Source organism: Microcebus murinus, chromosome 21 (assembly GCF_040939455.1).
Source record: "Microcebus murinus isolate Inina chromosome 21, M.murinus_Inina_mat1.0, whole genome shotgun sequence".
Lineage (NCBI taxonomy): Eukaryota > Metazoa > Chordata > Mammalia > Primates > Cheirogaleidae > Microcebus > Microcebus murinus.
Genome location: NC_134124.1, coordinates 2,279,262 through 2,299,069, shown reverse-complemented (window position 1 = coordinate 2,299,069; position 19,808 = coordinate 2,279,262). Strand labels below are relative to the sequence as shown.

The following is a 19,808-nucleotide window of genomic DNA, read 5'->3' as shown; positions in this document are numbered from 1 at the left end:
GACACTGTAATAAGGGGGTGAGTGACCAGGCCGGGGGTAAAGAGACTGCAGTGAGAAAGAGTGAACTGGAGATAGGAATGTTCCTCTTGAACAGAGTCCTTACTTCATACGAAGCAGTTTGTCAACATTAAGTCATTTGATTTTCATAACAACCCTAAGGCTTGGTGCCATTTCACCCACTTCTACAGAAAAAGAAACAGAAGCAAAACAGGACAAATATTAGTAACGTGCTCAGGGTCCCACAGCCCGTGAGTGGTGGCGTTAGGATTTCAGCCCAGGCAGTCTGGCTCATCCTGAACCCCCACACCGAGAGCAGGGAAACTTAATGCAGAGTGATCTAGAAGCAGCGCCGAAAAGCGGGAAGGGCACCTGTCCCACCTCTAAGCCCACTGACCTCTTGGGGGTGAAGGCAGCCACTCTCCAAAGGGCGGCAAGGGAAGGCACACACTTGGGGAAACCAGATTTAAAACTGGGAAGTCTGTTTTAATTTGTAAATATGTAGGCAGGGAAACAAAATTATCTTCTTGTGCTGGCTTGTTACTTGTTGCAATGACTAACAGCTTTCAGAAACATGTTGATAGAGAAGGCACTGGTTGTAATAGTTGTATCTTTTGCTACTAAGATGACTGTTTAATTTTGATTTGATGACAGATAACATTAAGAAAGTATTCTTTGCAAAATTATCAGTTTGCTAAAGCTACATGTTTAATTTTATCAAATGTTGTTGTTAGGTATCTATCAGAACTTCTTCTCCTTTGGGTTTATTGTAGTGATTTCTGAACACAAAACATTTTCTGAAATCATTCTTGCATTTTTGGGATAAAAATACCTTGGTTATTGTATATGTTCAATATATGACTAGAATTGATTTGGTCTTAATTTAAGAATTTCCTGATCTTTGAGCGAGACTGGTCTGCTGTTTTTTTTTTTTTCTTGATACCTATTTTCTAAATTAGAATAATGTAACTTTAGTTTATCAAAGCTAAAAGGATGACTGATGCTTAAAAGCTAATTACGGCGACTAAACCTCGCTGTGAGGAGGGTTGTGGGGTGGACAGGAACCAGGTGGCTGGAGCGGTGTCTCTGCTGCGGGACTCTTTCATCCAGGGCTCAGTGCGAGTCTTTTGTAACTAGCTTTCTTCATGTGAGCCACGGAACACAGAAAATGGTTCAAGTAATTTTCTCAATTCTGTCAAGGATGGCACATAACTAGTATCATTTTAGATGTATGGAACTTGATTAGACACAGAGGATAATGTATTCATTTCCTATTGCCGCGGTGGTAAGCTACCTCTAGCTCAGCAGCTTACAGCAACACACATTTCTGGCCAGAGTCCAAAATCGTTTTCAATGAACTAAAGTCAAGGTGTCAGCAGGGCTGGTTCTTCTTGGAGGCTGATGGGAGAATCTGCTTCTTTGCCTTTCTTAGGTCTGCGCGGTTGCCTGTGCTCCTTGGCTTAGGGCCCCTTCCTACATCTCCAAAGTACATCACTCTGACCTGCAGCCAGTAACACACTGCTTTCTCACCTGTAGTCCAGCCTCTCTCTCCCTCTCATTATTATTATACTTGTGCTTACATTTAGGACTGGCCAGGATAGTCTCCCTATCATCTCCGGATCCCTACTTTTAATTTCATCTGCAAAGTCCCCTTTGCCATATAAGGTAACCTTCATTCACAGGTTCCAGGAATTAGGACCTGGATATCTTTGAGGGCCACTCTTTAGCCTACCACAGATACCTAAGGATCTTAGGGTTTCTCTTCTGAACCTTGGGTGAGAAAGGCTGTGTAGACGGTGTGCTCATCAGATCTGCAGATGGCACAAAACTGTGCCACATGACTGAATCAAGACTCAGTATGATCCTGACTGAATGACAGAACTCCACAGTGTGTAACTTTGCATCCTGTGGGGAATGCTTGCAGGAGGATTCAAGACATCAGCTAGCAATAAGAGTGTGATTGGGCTTTTACTGGAAATAGCATCTGAAGTGAAAATGAGAGGCCTGTCCTTCCAACTCCGGTTGGACACTACTGGGAGTAGATCTTGACACTGTGAGTGAGCCCGGCTGGCCTTCCGCACCGGCGTGCACACCTGGAGAGCAATCAGGACTGAGGGCGAGGCCAAGATGGTGCCCAGGACGGACACAGAGGAGAGGCAGGTACAGGTTTCTGCATAATGGGCAGCTCAGAGGTGGAGGTGCACAGTGGGGACTTCCCTGTCTGCCCTCCCCACACAGCCCTGCCAGTTAGTCATTCGGCCTGGGCTCTCGCAGCAGACAGTGGGTACTGGATTACATCATTTACAGTTCCTGTCAAACCTTGAGACTCCAATCAACTACTTCAAATTTTAGTTGAGGAAACCGAGGCTCAGAGAGAGGTCAGTTGCACGGATTTATAAAGTTAAGAGCAGAGTCAAATTTTAAATCTGGTCATCTTCAGATATTAATACTCACTGATAACTCAGTTTTTTGAACCACATGCAAGGAAATAAATTCACAGGTAACATTTAATACTTATTTTTTAATACCCAAACCATACATTTTCAAGGCTCTGAAAATCTTTTTCAACAGAGCTGCTATTGAACCTGAAAGGCCTGTCAGAGGATGAAATTCAAGGAATCAGAAACAGCAAATCAGTCCAAATTTCATGTGAAACAATTTTCATAAATTCAAAATCCTAGATACTAAGTTACCTTTAAAGAACATATTTTCTTATTGATTCACAGTTGATTTGGCTGAGGACCTATGTTTCTATGGCATTTAAATCTTGAAAATTGTTAATGAACGTAAGATCCCAGGGAGCTAACGCTGCATTTCACAATCTCTGAGCACTGATCAATGTTCTTCTTGATCCTGTAGAATTTCTCCACGTATTCAGAACGTCCTAAAAGCTCCACAAAATCTTCATCATGAGTGATCACCAGAAGCTGGAAGTTACACTGCTGTGAGCGACTTTTTATTATCCTGAAACAGTATATTTAGAACATTTTATTACTAAAGAACATAACCCTTTCTTTTATTTGCAAAAACACTGAGAACCTTGTTAGACACATGAACTTATGTTGTGACAACCAGGCTTTTCCTGTGTCAGTGGTGGGGGAGGGGTGGGGTGGCCCCAGGCCAGCCACATAGAAGGCCCCTCTCTAGACAGTGTGGTTACAGGGCCTCATTCCTCACCTAGGTCTGGCTCAGGGACTGCTAAGAATACAAGAACCAGTTTCTTTTAGATCAGAAATTCTTACTAAAGCAAGCAGTAGAGGTTTCCTTAAACTGCTCAAGGTTAGGAGTCTAACATTCCTTTGCCTGAATTTTCCTGACCTGTTACCAGTTTTCTCTTGAAGAAAATTTTAGAATTAAGACCAACCACAGGTAAGGGGAATAACACTGCCTTCTTAAGAGCTGGGTCTACTTAGAATTCTGCCACCACCACTCACTAGATGCATCACTACTTGTGACACTCCGGGGGCCCAAGTGGGTGTACTGGAAACATTTTTGCTCATTATTTATATGGTGAGGTAACCAGCTATGAAACTGAGACCTGAAAGACTTTTTCTTTTAACTACCCCCTTATTTACCCCTTTCCTAGAGCTGGATGCACTTGACATGTCAAAAGCACTAGCCCTTGCCTGCTGTTCCAAGAGGATGACTGAGAGGCAGCTGGAGAAAGGAGGCCCAGTGCCGCTCACTCCTCCTGCCTCAGACAAAGTGCCCTTCCTCTGTTAGCATAGTCCTTCAGCTTGGAGTCACAGGTGAATGTGGTAAAAAGGTGTGTGCAATGTTATCCTCTCTGGATTCTACTTAATCACTAACATGCTTTTAAGTGAGTGCTCTGTCATTCTCAGCAGGGCACGCCGACTCCTGTGCACGACATGTGGTTCCCCTCACGGGTTTACAGGAAAACCAGACCCAGGCAGGAACCCCACAGTGACTGTCCCTGTGAACACTCGGGTGTGTCTGGGGCTGCTGGTCACCTGGTTCCTTTTCAGGGCTCTGAAGAATCACCAGCAAAAGGTAAAGCCCAGGGCCTGGCACCAACCAGCTTGTCCAAGGACACAGCTAGAGAGTGCATCACCACATAATTCTCAAAAACTAGCACGACCTACCCTCACCCATGTGACACTTACTCAACCAGAGCATGGGCAAGAGATTCGATGTTTTCTCGGTCAAGGTTTGTTGTTGGCTCGTCCAAGGCGAGGATGCCACAGTTGAGGCAGAATGTCTCGGCCAGGGCCAGGCGGATGATGAGTGAGGCCAATACCTGGAAAAAGGCCTCAGTGAGATGCGGGCAGGTCAGAGACCTGGCCCGATCTCTTTAGAAGGGAAAGGTGGGGACATGGCCCAGGGGTCACGTGTTTGGTAAATCACTGCTCCGGGAGAGCCTAGTGCCCCTCACACCCGTCCAGAAGGTGAACTATTGGGTGCGTTTTCTCAGCTCACCATTTCCAATGAAATAAAAAGCTCAAAACCTCACTGATTCTCACACACACAAATTCACATCAGCTGTAAAAAACTTGAAATCACAGGCTTGAAACAGATTACTCTTCATCTGAGTAAAGGTATAAAGATTAATAACCTTAATTCTTCACCTGGCTATTTTATTTTCCTGATAAGGAAATGAGATTTGTTAGGTTTCGACACATTTTTCCAGAGCCTTACATACACTTTCTCCCTTAGAGTCATCTTAAATCTCCCCAAGTTTGTGTGTATAATTTCAAGGGGAGGAGGGAGAATAAAAAACATCATGGGTCAAAGACTCAGGGGTCTAGAAGTGTGGCTTTGAGCTTACCTGTGGGAGATCCAAGTCACTGGAACTCTTAGGCACTTTCATAGTTACTAGAAATCTAACACTAAAAACCCTTAGAACCAACTGAAGCCATGTGAGGGGACAAGGGACACAGAATTAAGAGTGGAAGACTATTCTGTGAAGCAGAAACTGTGTGAGCTATAAATCCCCGGTCCCTGAATTTGTGAGTGGGAGGGCATCAGAGAGCGACTTGTTGTTAGAACAGTTTACACCTTCTCATGATGCCCGGGACAGGCGAGCCAGAGCGACAGTGTGGCCCTCTGAGGGACATGTACTTCCTTCCTGCGTTTGCATCCCTCTGCCATCAAGGCCCACGCACAGGCTGGCTTCTGGGGACTCAACACACGCTGGGGTTGGGCAGGGTAGAGGCTCACCTCCACCAAACCATTCATTTGTCTTATTTATTTGTTCCACACCAAGGAAACAATTACTGCTAATTTTCATAACTTAGATTACCTATAGGAAATCTACTTTTGCTTAGAAAGTATTTTTAATCGAAAGAGGTCATGTTCCAATCTTTGTATTTTCTCATTTATAACTCCCGCTAAAACCCACCAAAGTAGGGATACTGATTATACATGACAAGTTTGTCACTTCTGTAGACTATGATGTAGATAGTAATCTGCAGAGCCTTAAAATTGGTATCAGCTGTCTAAGCTGACATGTGCATACAGGCATGGTGTGTGTTTAAGCAAAAATTGAAAACTATGAAAACAGATAATGTGGGTGTCCATTTTTAAGATTTTATAGGTTATTAACCCAGGGACCCAGAAGTGTTATCAAATGTGATCATCTGCTTTAGTCTGAAAAGAGGAAGCTCAGGAATCTGTCATCTTTGGTACAGGCCTGTGCACTTGCTGCTCAGAGATGCAGGTCCTGTTTTCCTGACTCTAACACTTCACTGCTCTTTCTGATCGTGTTCCATGCTCCACACCCAACATAGGCCATCATCCCACAGCCTCACCTGGAGCCAGCCGGCCTGCCCCAGCAGCGAATCCTTGTGGGTGTGGTGACAGGACAGAGGCACTGTGGGTAGCGAGGCCATCAACTCCAGCAGACCCTTCCCTCAGATGGGCCGCAGTCCCCTGAGGGCCACTTTCTCAATGAGAGTCTATTAGACTGTTTCACCTGGCTCAACCTGGGACTGAGCTTCTAATGCCATTATGTCACTGATACTGAAATATACCCCCACCCCATTTTGACTTCTCTGAAATACAGAATGCATCTTATGGTTATAAATTGCATTCTTTCATTCCTGGTGGCACATAAAATAGCGGTGTTTTATAATTGATACCGTGACCTTATTCTACATTTAGCATATGCTGTGAGAATGCTCCAGGCCCTTCTCTTAACCACTTCGGTACCAGCGTCGACTGTAGTCGACAGCCACAGATGAACGCGCACGTCGACTTTAGCAGACAGCCGTGATATATGACTTTTCTAATTTTTCATTTATCAAAATAAAATTGTGAACATTTAAAAATAACGTAATGAAAACATATATGTATATGTTACCTATTCTGATTTTTTTTTTTTTTTTTTGAGACAGAGTCTCGCTTTGTTGCCCAGGCTAGAGTGAGTGCCGTGGCGTCAGCCTAGCTCACAGCAACCTCAAACTCCTGGGCTCGAGTGATCCTTCTGCCTCAGCCTCCCGGGTAGCTGGGACTACAGGCATGCGCCACCATGCCCGGCTAATTTTTATATATATATATCAGTTGGCCAATTAATTTCTTTCTATTTATAGTAGAGACGGGGTCTCGCTCTTGCTCAGGCTGGTTTTGAACTCCTGACCTTGAGCAATCCGCCCGCCTCGGCCTCCCAAGAGCTAGGATTACAGGCGTGAGCCACAGCGCTCGGCCTACCTATTCTGATTTACATGACAAGTAAAGCTGCCTATAAAGTAAAACAAGCTTTCAGTGCTTTGAAGCTTTCCTCATCACAGAAGAGCAAGACGGAGCTGTTGTCAACGCACAGCACACGCTACCGTGCGGACTGTGAGTGCCGGCTGAGGCAAGGGTTTCATGGCCGGTGAGCGCCGTACCGAAGTGGTTAAAAGCCCACTGTGTTGCAGGAAAGGGTGGCTGGCATTAGGAGAGTGTCACGATGGCAGCTGAGCCTAAGTCATTTCACCTGGCAACAGGATGCTTCCACCCTTCAAGGGTAGGGAGGGGATACAAGGAAGGGCAGCCTGGGGTGCCCACCATACTGCTGGTCTCCCTCTCTCAGCTCTGTGTGAGGGCTCCCTGGCCTCTGGAGATACTCACCTTCTGCCCAGCGCTGCACCGTCCCCGCATGTCCAAGGCCGTGTCTCCCTTCAGCATCACCACTCGGTAGTTGTAATTCCTCCTCTTATCAGAAGCTGATACATTTTCATCGGCATCAGACCGAATCTCTATGTATTCAATATCTGACACAGAAAAAGAATATTTCAGAGGAACCTATACTCTGCAGCCTTTTGTCATTTACGAACACTGTCGAGTGAGCCTAGAGACGGTGCGTGAGGCTGACATGACCAGGGGAACCGTGGCTGGTCTGGAACCTGCCTCTCCAGCTGGGGAGCATCGGGAGCCTGCTGGTCTGGCCAGAAGCCACCCAGATGCCCCAACCCTCAGCCTCAACTCTGTCTTAGTTCCTCTATTAAGAGTTTCCTCCATATGGTTTTCTTCTTATCACATTTCGGTTTATCCCTATCTGCATTTCAACAGAACCTATTAAGTCATCAGCTAAACACAATGTCTACTGCAGCCAAATATGTAAGTCCTGTCAAGCTTTGGAATAGAAAATTTTACATTTTCTTCTCGCTACAAGATGTTAAGATAAGAATTCTTAGAAAATCTCAAAGATGCTCAGAAAGGGGTACAGGGAGGTAACACCGGCATGACGACAGGGTCTGGAAAGGGCATTTGGGACACACCAGGTCGATTACCTTGTCCACGGTAGGTGCTCCGCCAAAGGTCACGAATAATTTTATTGATTTCTTCCATTTTCATACTGTGAAATTTCATTATTGCTCTGGAAAAGAAAACCATTGGCACTTTATATATACATGAATGGACGCAGGCAGCTGGAGGGTGCGAGCGCACAGTTAGCCAAGGGGCCCTCGGTCTGTAGGGAAGTGACTCTCTGGGACTGCCACCTTGTCCCTTTTCTGTTGCTATTATGGTTTTACCAAAAGCCAGCCTTTCATGCTGCTTTTATTCCCCACATATGTGAGATTTTCACCAACAGTGAGCTTTGGTTCAGAGAGGGTGATCTAGAGGTGAGGGCTGAACTGAAATTTTACTTTGCCTTCCTGGTCACGGATTCCAAACACTTGCATTAACTTCCACTTGGTCCTGGCATGCCCCTGCCCCCAGCTGTCTTTTAAAGTAGTATTTTCTTAACACTAAAAAGAAGAAATGTTTGTAAAAACAAAAGTAGCCTATCAAAATCTAACATGTTTCTACTACAGTCACCTTTCACCAAAAAGTTCTTAGGTTCGTTGGAAGCGAGTTTGTGAACTAATAAATGTTGCGCCAGAGATAAAAAGACAAACATCACTGCCACCACCAAACAAAGGATGTGAGGTGACTTAACTTCCATTTGCAAGCCTCTTATCTGATATATACAAAAAAAGAAACTGAACGTAATGCTACTGCACTGCCTCTGTAGAATCATTTCATGATCTTTGGGTTCACCAGCAAAGGAGAAAGAAATGACTCAACATAAATACATTTTAAATATCAGATGAATGATTGTGAAGTAGTGAAGACTGGAAAAAACCATATTCTGCTAGCTGATGAGAATGCAACAAGTCTCCATTTTCTACTTTATACATGTATCTCAGCCTAACATTTTATGCTCCTTTTAAAAAGAGACAAGAACATCTAAGTATTTCATTAAAAAAAAAACCCTGAAAAAAACAAACCAAACCTCACAGAATGTTATTGGGGCCAATCATGTAAAGACTGCTTTTCCATAGCTTTATATATTATGATCCTGATTTTTCAATGACTTTTTAGAAAAGTTATTTTCCATTTAAGTTAAAAACCTTCAATAAGTAACACAAACAAGCCCAATGTGGAGAATAAGCTCCAGGTAGGACAGAGGTGTCCAAGGTGTGTACAGTCTCTATCTTGGTTCCTGGTACAGGCGGTGGCATATCCTGGCCTGTGGGAAGGTCTGCTGAGACACAACAATGCCAAGTAATCTCATTTAATCCTTCTAACAATACTGGGAGTTAGATTTTGTTATCTCCGTTCACCATTAACAAAACAGATCGGATGAAATTAGTAATGATCAAGACTGGAGAAAAGTGGCTAGGACATTAACTTGAATATGACTGTTAAAACTAGAACGCAGCCAAAATTCCATCTGTTACAGCAAATCTTCAAGGTACACCTAGTATATGAAGTATTACGTAGCACGGAGAAGCATAAAAAGATAAAAAATAAGTACAGGCTATTTTGCTTATGAATATAAACATTCTAGATAAAAACAAATTTAGTAAGAATTATCAAACAAATTATCAAACAAATTATCAAATAGTGCTTATCCCAAGAAAGAATAGCAAAACAGAAAAAAAAGATAATTTATTGCATTAATGGATTAAAAGAAAAAAAATGATTATCTCAATAGACATCACAAAAGCATTTGATAAAAAATACTGAATTTTGATAAAAATCTTCAGTAAGTGAAAAAGAGAATTTTTTTCTTTTATTTTGAGATAGAGTCTTGCTCTGCTGCCTGGGCTGCAGTGTAATGGTGTGACCATTACTCACTGTGACCTTAAACTCCTGGGCACAAGCCATCCTTCTGCCTCAGCCTCACCAAAATCACGTGCCACCACACCTGGTTAATTTTTTTTTTTGAGACAGAGTTTCGCTTTGTTGTTGCCCAGGCTAGAGTGAGTGCCGTGGCGTCAGCCTAGCTCACAGCAACCTCCAACTTCTGGGCTCAAGCAATCCTGCTGCCTCAGCCTCCTGAGTAGCTGCGGCTACAGGCATGCGCCACCATGCCCGGCTAATTTTATATATATATATTAGTTGGCCAATTAATTTTCTATTTATAGTAGAGACGGGGTCTCACTCTTGCTCAGGCTGGTTTCTAACTCCTGACCTGGAGCAATCCTCCCGCCTCGGCCTCCCAGAGTGCTAGGATTACAGGCGCGAGCCACCGTGCCTGGCCTCACACCTGGTTAATTTTTAAAAATTTTTTTGTAGAGACAAGGTCTCACTATGTTGACCATGCTGGTATCAAACTCCTGGCCTCAACAATCCTCCTGCCTTGGCCTCTTAAAAGTCCTGGGATTACAGGTGTGGGCCTCTGTGCCTGCCCTAGAAATTTTCTTAATCTGACAAAATGGCTCTCTCCGACAGCCACAGCAAGCATCAAATTTAATTTAAAATATATAAAAGTGTTACTCCTAAAGCTAAGAACAAAAGAAAGATGCCTCCTACTATGGTTACTCTAAAATAATGTCCTGGAAACCCCTAATTCAGTAGGGCAATAAAAAGAAATGAAGAATAAATGAAAAAAGAAAAATTCACCATTGATTTTGTACAAAAAATATAATTGTACACTTAGAAAATAACCTGAAAAATTAAAACTACTAAGGTGGTCAGAAATAAATATATAAAAAATATTTTATTGTCTAACAGCCAATTCCAATAAGAAAGATAGTAGAAAAAAAGGATCCTATTCACAGTGGCAATAAAAACTATAAAATGTCTAGGAAGAAATCTAACAAAAAGGTACAGGTTCTAGAGGAAAAAGCTACAAAACTTTATAAAGGAAGAAAAAGAAATGATTAAATAGACACATTCTAAAGGGTCCAAAATGGTAGATTCGCTATTCCTAAAATGTCTATTCTCCCCACATAATCCATAAATCCAAATAAAAATCTCAATAAGATTTACAAAAATTTTTAAATTTCATATAGAAGAGATAATGCAAAATAATACAATCCTGGTACTGGGAAAGGAATAAATAAAAAAAAGTTGGTACAACAGAGAAAAATCCAGAAATAAACCTAAATACATACAGAACATTAATTTATGACATTTCAAATGAACTGGAAAAGTTTCAATAGAGGTGAAAAGGAGAAAAAAATTAAAATGGCATCACTATCCTTTATCAAACCCCAAAATAAAATCTAAATAAATGAAAGGATTAAAAGTTAAAATAAAACTGTCAGAAGAAAACATTTTTATAGTTGTAAAATTGGGAAGGCCTTTCTAATTAAGGCACAGAGTTGAGAAGCCATAAATAAAAAGACTAAAGATTTGCCTACTTAAAAATTAAAAGTCACAAATGATACTATAAAGAAAGTTAAAGGACAAGTGATAAACTATGAATAGGTACTTGCAATGTATGTGAAAGGATTAATATCTAGAATCTATAAAAAAAAAAGTAATACAAATCAAGAAAAAGACAATCTAGTAGAAAAATCAGCAAAAAGATATGAATAGGCAATTCTCACAGAAGAGATACAAATAACCAACATATGGAAAGACACTGAACCTCACTAGTAAACAGGGAAATGGCAAAGTGAGAGCATTTTTGTGCAACAGATAGGCAAAACTTAAAATGGTCAATAACAAAATGCAGACATGGAAATGGGCAGTTTCATATGCTATTGGTGGAAACATAAATTTTATACATGTTTTTGGGAGGCAACATGGCACTAACAAGTTAAAAATGTACACAACCTCTGACCTCGTAACTCCATTTCTAAGAAGCTATCTTCTGGATATATCTGCACTCGTGTGCAAAGACATGCGTTGCAGCTTTATCTGTGGAAGCATTTAAAAGCTTCCTAACATATGCATGAGTGGGTAGATGAAGGAGATATAGCATCCATTTTGTAGAATATTATGCAGCCATTAAAAATAATGAGGTGCTTACATATATGAACACAAAGAGATTTGCATCACATTAAGTGGAAAAAAACCTAGAAAAATACCTACCTGTGATACCGTTCACATAAAAACAAACCTATATTTGTGTACATTACATGTAATGGTATAGTGAGGGAAATGGAAATACATCATCAATGTAATAATTCTTAAGTGCTAAATAAAAGACATTTTCATGGAACTAAACCTAAGTCTATCCTGAAGTTTGTTCTGTGATTTGCATAGTCATGGAGTATGGGAAGCCCAAACATCTATAAAAGGCTGAATGCGATTAGTTATGTAAAAGGTACAAAATATTTAGATCTCATCTGTTTGGGAAAGGCTTCATCAAGGTAACATTCCAGGAAGGAGAAATAACACAGGGAAATATAGGGTGTCATAAAGGAATACAATGGTCCCATCTGGTTAGAACATAGTTTAATAAGAGATGAAATGGGGGTTGGGCACAGTGGCTGACGCCTGTAATCCTAGCACTTTGGGAGGCTATGGTGGAAGGATTGCTTGAGGCCAGGAGTTCAAGACCAGCCTGAGCAACATAGCAAGACTTGTCTCTACAAAAAAGAAAAATTAACAAGCTGTGACAGAACATGAACAGGGTCATTTGTGCCAGTGAAACATATTTCCTGCTTGAAAGGAGGTATCATGAGGCCAGAATGACAAAAGACATGTGCCAGTGAAACTCTTCTGATACTCTAATGGTAGACACATGTCATTAAACATTGGTCAAAACCCGCAGAATGGACAACACCAAGAGTGAACTCTAATGCAAAGCTATGGGCTTTGGAGTGAGATGATTACGCCCATGAAGGTTCATTTATTTTAACAAATGTGTTACTCTGCTAAAGGATGCTGACGGTGGGGAGGCTGTGTGTGTGGGGGGGCAGGGGGTACATGGGAACTCCATGTATTTTCTACTCAATTTTACTATGAATCTAAAACTGCTCTAAAAATTAAACTATTTAAAAAAAAGTCCATGTGCCAGTGTAGTGTTCCTTTCCTTCCTCTTCTTCACCTGGACACCTCCTTTAGATGCCAGGGTGACGGAACTGTCCTTTAGCACCTCTGCACCATGGCTTCTACCCAGCAATCAGATGACTTTGCTTTTGGTCCAAAGCTATCCAACTGCCTCCCACACTTGGCCTTTAATAAAAAGCTTTTGAAAGCCTCTGAATTACCTTCTTCCTGAGCATACACAGATTCTAGCTTGATGTCACAAATGTAACAGCATCCAAACATGAGTGCAGGGTTCTTGGTTCTCTGAGGGCCATTTTTTCTAACCTTCTCAGTACTTAGTCACTAGCACAGAACTGAATGCCTAAAATACTCATTGGAGAGCAGGTGTCTAAGGCTGTGGTCCTGAACCCCCAGGCTGCAGGGCCAGCATCAGTCTGGAGCCAGGCTGATGTTAGGGGCCAGGCTGAAGAGCTCCACCACCCTGCCCCCACTATCGGTGGAAAAAGAAAAATTAAAGGGCGGGGGCGGCGAATAAAGGTACAGGGGGCGGCCACACAGCAGAAGGTAAGCAGTGGGAGAGGGAGCGAAGCTTCATCTATATCTACAGCCACTGCCCATCACTACCTGAGCTCCACCTCCCACCCCCCCCCAATGGAAAAAGTGTCTTCCATGAATCCGGTCCCTAATGCCAACAAGGCATTCTGTGTTTTTTTAAAAAAATCATACTTCCTAGTTCAGAAGTATGATAAAAACTATTGTTAATGAAAATTAAGCTGGAAAATGCAATAAAGATAATATACACAAAAGACATTTTCTAACACTGTATTATCCTCACTCTTACATTTAAAATTGTACTAAACTTTGAGATAGCTGAAAAATTGGGTATGACCATTGTTATCCACTATTACATTGGCTACTCTTCCCAATTGCCCTGGTATAATACCACTATGGGAACTTCTTACCTCCTTTCCCTACATTTGGGTTAGCAGAAGCCCTTTTGCATAAGGAAAATTGTGTATTCCACTGAGTATCATTTTCCAAAGTAACAGTGACTTTTAGTATGTAGCAAAACTCAAAATCCCTAATTTGCCAAACTTAACTTGGCAAGAAGTGACCTCTTTTTCTAGATAAAATCCTTAAAACTATTAAACAAATTTCCTAAAATCTTTAAACCTATCAAACTAATTTTCTTTAGCCAGACTCCCAAACGTCAGCTTTTAAAATTCAGGCAATGGTTCAACCACTATGGCAAGATAAACCTTTGGTTAAAAAACCTGCAGTAGGTAGAAAGTGCCACTGGCTGCATTTTGGTTTTGTGATCTACTGTCTTGATGACACAGGAACTACTGATGTGAAATCTTACTGTGTCCGTGGCAGGATGAGGAGGGGGCTATGAGATGAGCCCTCATCCAAAGCTCCCCGTGAACGCAGGGACCCCGCTCTGAGCTGCCTCGAATGCGAAACCATAGCTGCCTGTTTCCACCGAGTCTCAGAAGTATGACCTAATATGTAACATTTCACGTCTGGGAAAAAATGAGAGTAGAACATTTTGGGCATAGAACATTATACCTTGAGTGACATATTCCAAAATAAATTAATGTAAATTGATGTATTCTACCAGTACGGAGTAATATATTGTAAATGATGGATGTTTTCCCCTTTTCATCTAGTCTGTCTCTGACCACTGCCAATGCTCATACTTAGTGATGTTTTTAGATGATTACTAACAACAGATGGTAATCAGCTTTTCTTGAAAATACACTAATTTCCTGTGTTACCTTAAATAGACAGCTGAATGTAACAATTACACTGACTGCATGCTTTATTCTAAGAGGTGAAACAATGAGGGAAATTTTGGACCTTACTTTTTTCTGGGTGAGAAGGCAAATTAAGGGCTCATAGTATACACCTGGAAAAGGCTACTGTTTGCAAGTATAAGCCCACAGAGACCCAATTTGGGGAAATTTGTACCACTTCTTTTCTTCTCATTAAGAAGAATCCATCTGATTACCAAGTAACAGAACTCAGTAAACAGCCTGGCTCTGTTCCTTGAGCGAGTCTAAATTGCTGGAAAGCACCCCGTACCTCCCAGCCCCACCCAGCCCTGGCTGGCTCCACCAAGCCCCCACCCTGCTCAGGGTGGTGCGACTTCTCTGCTGAAATGCTCTTCCTTCCTTATCCATGGCCCAGGCCAAATAAAGACTGTGGAGCCACGGTCTCACCTATCAGACTGCCACCAGTTTGGAAGAGGGACAGGGGGTAATTATACTGCTTTCCCAGAGCCTGACAAGAGAGGGACAAAGTAGGGATCACTGAATGAACATGCACCTTATTGTGGGAATTTCTCTTGTTCCTATTGTCACCGGCTCCCAGGGTATGCAGAGAGCTGGAAGGCTCCTAGTGTTGTTTTCAGTTAATACACATGAAACCCCAGGTCTGCAAGTCAAGGTGCTATACGAGGAAGAGCTGACCTTGCAGCAGAATACTTGCAAGTAAAACTTAAAAGCAACCTACCTACCTAACTGGGCCCTTCAGTCCCCTCTAGCTATTACCCCATTTCTTTGTCCTCCTTCACAGCAGAAGTTTTTGTAAGAATTGTCTACACTCACTGTCTTCATTTCTGACCACCTATTCTCTCCTCACTCAACTTCAAGCAGGTGTCAGTTCCAAGTGTGCCACTAACTGCTCCTCAAAGTCATTAAAAACCTCTATTTCGTCAAATTCAAGGATCACTTCTTAGTCCTCATTTTATTTGACCTCCCAGTAGCATTAGATTCTTGATTTCTCACCTCATCAGCCGCTGTTTGCTGGATTTGTAAACGGATTGAGTACTGGACCCTTCCCTTCTCTATCTACAGTCATTCAGCATGTGATCCATGGTTGTAAATGCCATGTATATGCTGATGACTCCCACATTTATACTTCTCCCCTGAACTCTAGACTCTAGATTATACATCCAACTGCCTGCTCGACATCTCTACTTACAAGTCTACAGGGACTTCAAACTTAAAGTGCCTAAAACAGAACTATTGATGTTCCCACCCCAATCCTGCCCCCTGCCCATTTCAAGTAATGGAAACTTCTTCTCCCAATATCCTGTTGCTCACGTCAAAATATGTACAAGTAATCTTTGATTCTTTTCTTTCCTTTTCCTCCTTACACTCAATTCAGAAGCAAAGTCTGTCAACTTTATCTCCAGGACAAATCCCAAGACCATCCACTTCTCTCCATTTCCACTGCTGCCAGCCTTGTCCACTTCACCACCATCTCCTGGGTTGCTACAATAGCCCCCTCACTGGACTCCTTGTCTCCACTCCTGCCCATTACAATCCATTCTCCACACAGCAGCCAGTGCAATTTCTTCAAACTGTAACTCAGATTATATTACTTCTCCGCTGCAAAACCTCCACGGACTGCTCAATGCAGTTAGAACAAAAGCAAACTGTCTACCAAGGCTATAAGGCATGACACATTCTGGGAACCATCTACCTCTGTGTTCCAGCCACGCGTGCCTTCTACCTGTTCCCTGAACACTCCTATTCATGCTGGTCTTGGGGCTGCTGCATGAACTATTCCCAGCCAAGGGCCTGTACCCTTGCTTTTTGCATATCTTGCTCTCTGTCACCAATCAGATGTTAGCCTAAATGTCTCATGCTCAGGAAAAGTCCTGCCTTCAGTCACTCTCACACTGTTAATTTTCATTGTAGTACCTACCATTACTTGCTCTTTTAATTTATTTATTAATTTTCTCTTTCTTCATCTTTGTATGCTTACTATCTAGAACAGTATCAAGCACATAAGCACTCAAATCTTCAGTGAAGAAAATCCTAATATATCTGATATATTGTGTATGTATATATATATACACACACACACACACACATGACCTTTAAAAACTTTTAGTTTTTTTAAAGGTTAAAAAGAGGGCCACTATGGTAGCAGCATGTCACAGTGGGAAAAGAAAGGACTTTTGGTTCTGAGACCTATAATAATTTTATCTCTATCATTTTACCTGGGCAATTGTGGGCAGGCTGCTTAATCTCTAATATAAATATTTGCCCTTTACAACAGTGGCCCCAGTCTTTTTTGGCACCAAGGACCAGTTTCATGGAAGACAAGTTTTCCACGCAAAGGGGGCGTGGGGAGGGAGAGCTGAGCAGGGGAGGTGGTACCTGCTGTGCAGCCCCTTCCTAGGTTTCATGGAAGACAGTATTTCCACAGACAGGGTTAGGGGAAGAGGCGGAGCTCAGTGAGGGGTGGAGCTCTATGGCTGGTTCCTAACAGGCCACAGACCAGCAGTGGTCCACAGCATGGGGGTTGGGGACACAGCTTTCCAGGGTTAGATCAAGAATTAAATTAGATTATGGCTATCTCATAGTAAGTATTCAATTAACATTAGTGTCTCCTCTGCATAGTCCCAAGCTTGGGAAATTTAATCTCTAAATTTAAATAGGAACAACAGAAGCTTACATTTTCTTAATAAAGTTAGTTCTCACTTGGAAACCGGAGTTCTCTTGTCCCCTGAGCAGGGTGGTCTGAACACCACTGCTGAGGCCGGTCTGCAGAATGTGCTTTATCTGACTATCCTCTATCTGAATCCTTGCAAGAGAAGAGACTTTCTCTGTGTAGCTCTCTTAGTGTTGAGAAGGATATTTTCCATTCCAGAAAAAACAACAATAAATAAAATCTAAGGTAACTGATGATTCTCCTGCCATAAACAAGTGGAACTGCTAGCCAGGAGCAGTGGCTCACGCCTGTAATCCTAAACACTCTGGGAGACCGAGGTGATCACTCAAGGTCAGGAATTTGACCAACTCAAGCAAGAGCGAGACCCCATCTCTACTAAAAATGGAAAGAAATTAATTGGCCAACTAAAAATACATAGAAAAAAATAGCTGGGAATGGTGGTGCGTGCCTGTAGTCCCAGCTACTCGGGAGGCTGAGGCAGGAGGATTGCTTGAGCCCAGGAGTTGGAGGTTGCTGTGAGCTAGGCTGACACCACAGCACTCTAGCTAGCCCTGGCAACAGAGTGAGACTCTGTCTCCAAAAACAAACCAAAAAAACACAACAAAACTAGAATTGCTAGATAGATTTATAACAAAAAATTCTTTTAAAATCATAGTTGAGCTCACAAGAAAGAAAGAAATTTCTACATGGTAGAAACAACTGAAAAGAAACGAACTGAAAATCAGAATGGTCAGTGTGTAATCTGATGCAGAAATTGAATTTGGGGTTATTATTTTCATAATCTAGGGATTAGATCTTATTACTGAGGACAGAAGATGAGGGAGAGGACTCAAGTGAGGCAGAGGATTAAAAGTGACTCCCAACATAAAAGCTGGGACTCTTACAGAACTGTATCATCAATCCTCAATGAAAGAGTAGAAAATTAGTAAGTTGAACATTCAAAGTCCAGGGCAAATATCTTAGATGAGTTTGCGATTCAATATTACACTACTGATGTAATTCAGAAACCTACCAACTGAGAAATTAATAAAAACCTTAGACCCTGGTTATCTCTAGAAATCCTAGCTGATATAAAACCAAAATTGTTGAGTGGAGGCACTGTCACACAAAAAGGTCATAAGAAAAGTCTCAAAAAAATAAAAACAAAAAATAATAACAACAAAAAAGCCCAACCAAACAAAACAAACCAGCACTACTAAAGATATGCTCATAATATTATTAAAACACATAAGCTGGGCATGGTGGCATAAGCCTATAGTTCCAGCTACTCTGGTGACTGAAGCAGGAGGATCACTTGAGCCCAGGAGTTAGAGGCTAGCCTGGGAAACATAGCAAGACTCCATCTCTAAAAAAAAAAAAAAAAAAAAAAAACACAACAGCAAAAACAGACTCTCCAAAATGTGCAAAATGTGAAATAGGAAATAATTTGACAGAGAATATAAAATGTGTACATTTCAAGTGAGTAAAGATATACAAGAAAGCATGAACACACTAAGAAAAAAATACATGATAAAAAAAGAATAGAAATGTTTTATTTATTTATTTTTTATTTCTTGGCCCCACAAAAGCAGCAAGGAAAAGAATAGAAATTTTTGACAAAGAACAAAATAGAACTACAGAAATAAAAAACAAAGTAGAAAAAACAAATGACAACTCAATAGGCAGTTATCAGCAGAAGCTGAAGAATTTATGAACTTGAAGACATTTATGAGGTTACCCAGTGCCTAGTATATGCATGAGAGGTTAAGCAACGTAGAGGAAAGAATGAGGCGGTTTATAGCTCATGAGAAATGAAGAAGGGGAGAAGAGTGAGAAATGAGGAAAGAATAGTATTTGAAGAAATAATGCGTGAGAATTTTCTAAAATCAATGAAAGATACCATCCTTAGATCAATAAGCACAATTCTTAAGCAGAAAAAATAAAGCTAAGATTAGACACACTATGATAAAAATGCAGAACACTTAAGACAAAGGGAAAATCCTAAAGGAACCAGGCAATTACTTCTAAAGGAGTAATTAGAATGATTTCTCAATAGCAATCATAGAGGCCAGAAAAGATGGAATATTTTCAAAGTGCCAAAAGAACAAAACTGTCAATCTAGAACTCAATGCTCAGCTAAACTATCTAACTGAGGGCAAAGACTTTTCAAGGACTGATAGAGTGCATATCACTAAATAGTTCTTTACTGAAAAAACAATAAAAGGATGTATTTCAAAAAGGATGCTGACATTTAAAAAGAAAGGAGACGTGAAGAATGAACAAACTGGCAAACATGTTTATGAAACACCACAACAATTACTACTAATTTGGAATGATATAAAAAAAAACAAGGTAAAACTAAAATACTAGACAATAGAAACACTGCAGATGGGAAAAGAAAATAAGTTTTCAGGAAGAAGATAAAGCAATCCACATTAAAACTATGGTTTTTAAACTCTCGATATGCATCAGCATCACCTGGAATGCTTGTTGAAAACAGACTGTTGGGCCTTACCCTCAAATTTCTGATCAAAGAGGTCTGGAAGTGGAGGCTAAGAATTTGCATTTCTAACAAGTTCCAAGGTGATCCTGATAATGCTCCTCCAGGATCACTTTGAGAATTAATGTACTGATTTTAAGTCAAATAAGTACGTTAAAAATTTAAAGGTAAGCACCCAAATGACTAAAGCAGTAGAATACAGCTGACCCTT

At 41.3% G+C, this 19,808-nt stretch overlaps 1 protein-coding gene across 7 annotated transcripts in view; it reads right to left on the bottom strand.

Moving 5' to 3' along the window:
- Positions 1-2,500: 2,500 nt before the first annotated feature.
- The window catches only part of RAD50 (RAD50 double strand break repair protein), a 204,868-nt gene continuing 187,560 nt past the window's right edge, over positions 2,501-19,808 (bottom strand). For all 7 annotated transcript variants that reach the window (XM_012762116.3, XM_012762118.3, XM_075996017.1 and 4 more), the window contains 4 exons: positions 7,728-7,813; positions 7,066-7,208; positions 4,122-4,255; positions 2,501-2,961 (listed from right to left, as the gene is read on the bottom strand). In XM_012762116.3, the coding sequence (XP_012617570.2) occupies positions 2,775-2,961; positions 4,122-4,255; positions 7,066-7,208; positions 7,728-7,813 (550 nt within the window). In that variant the 3' untranslated portion in view covers positions 2,501-2,774. The remainder of the gene's footprint in view (positions 2,962-4,121; positions 4,256-7,065; positions 7,209-7,727; positions 7,814-19,808) is intronic.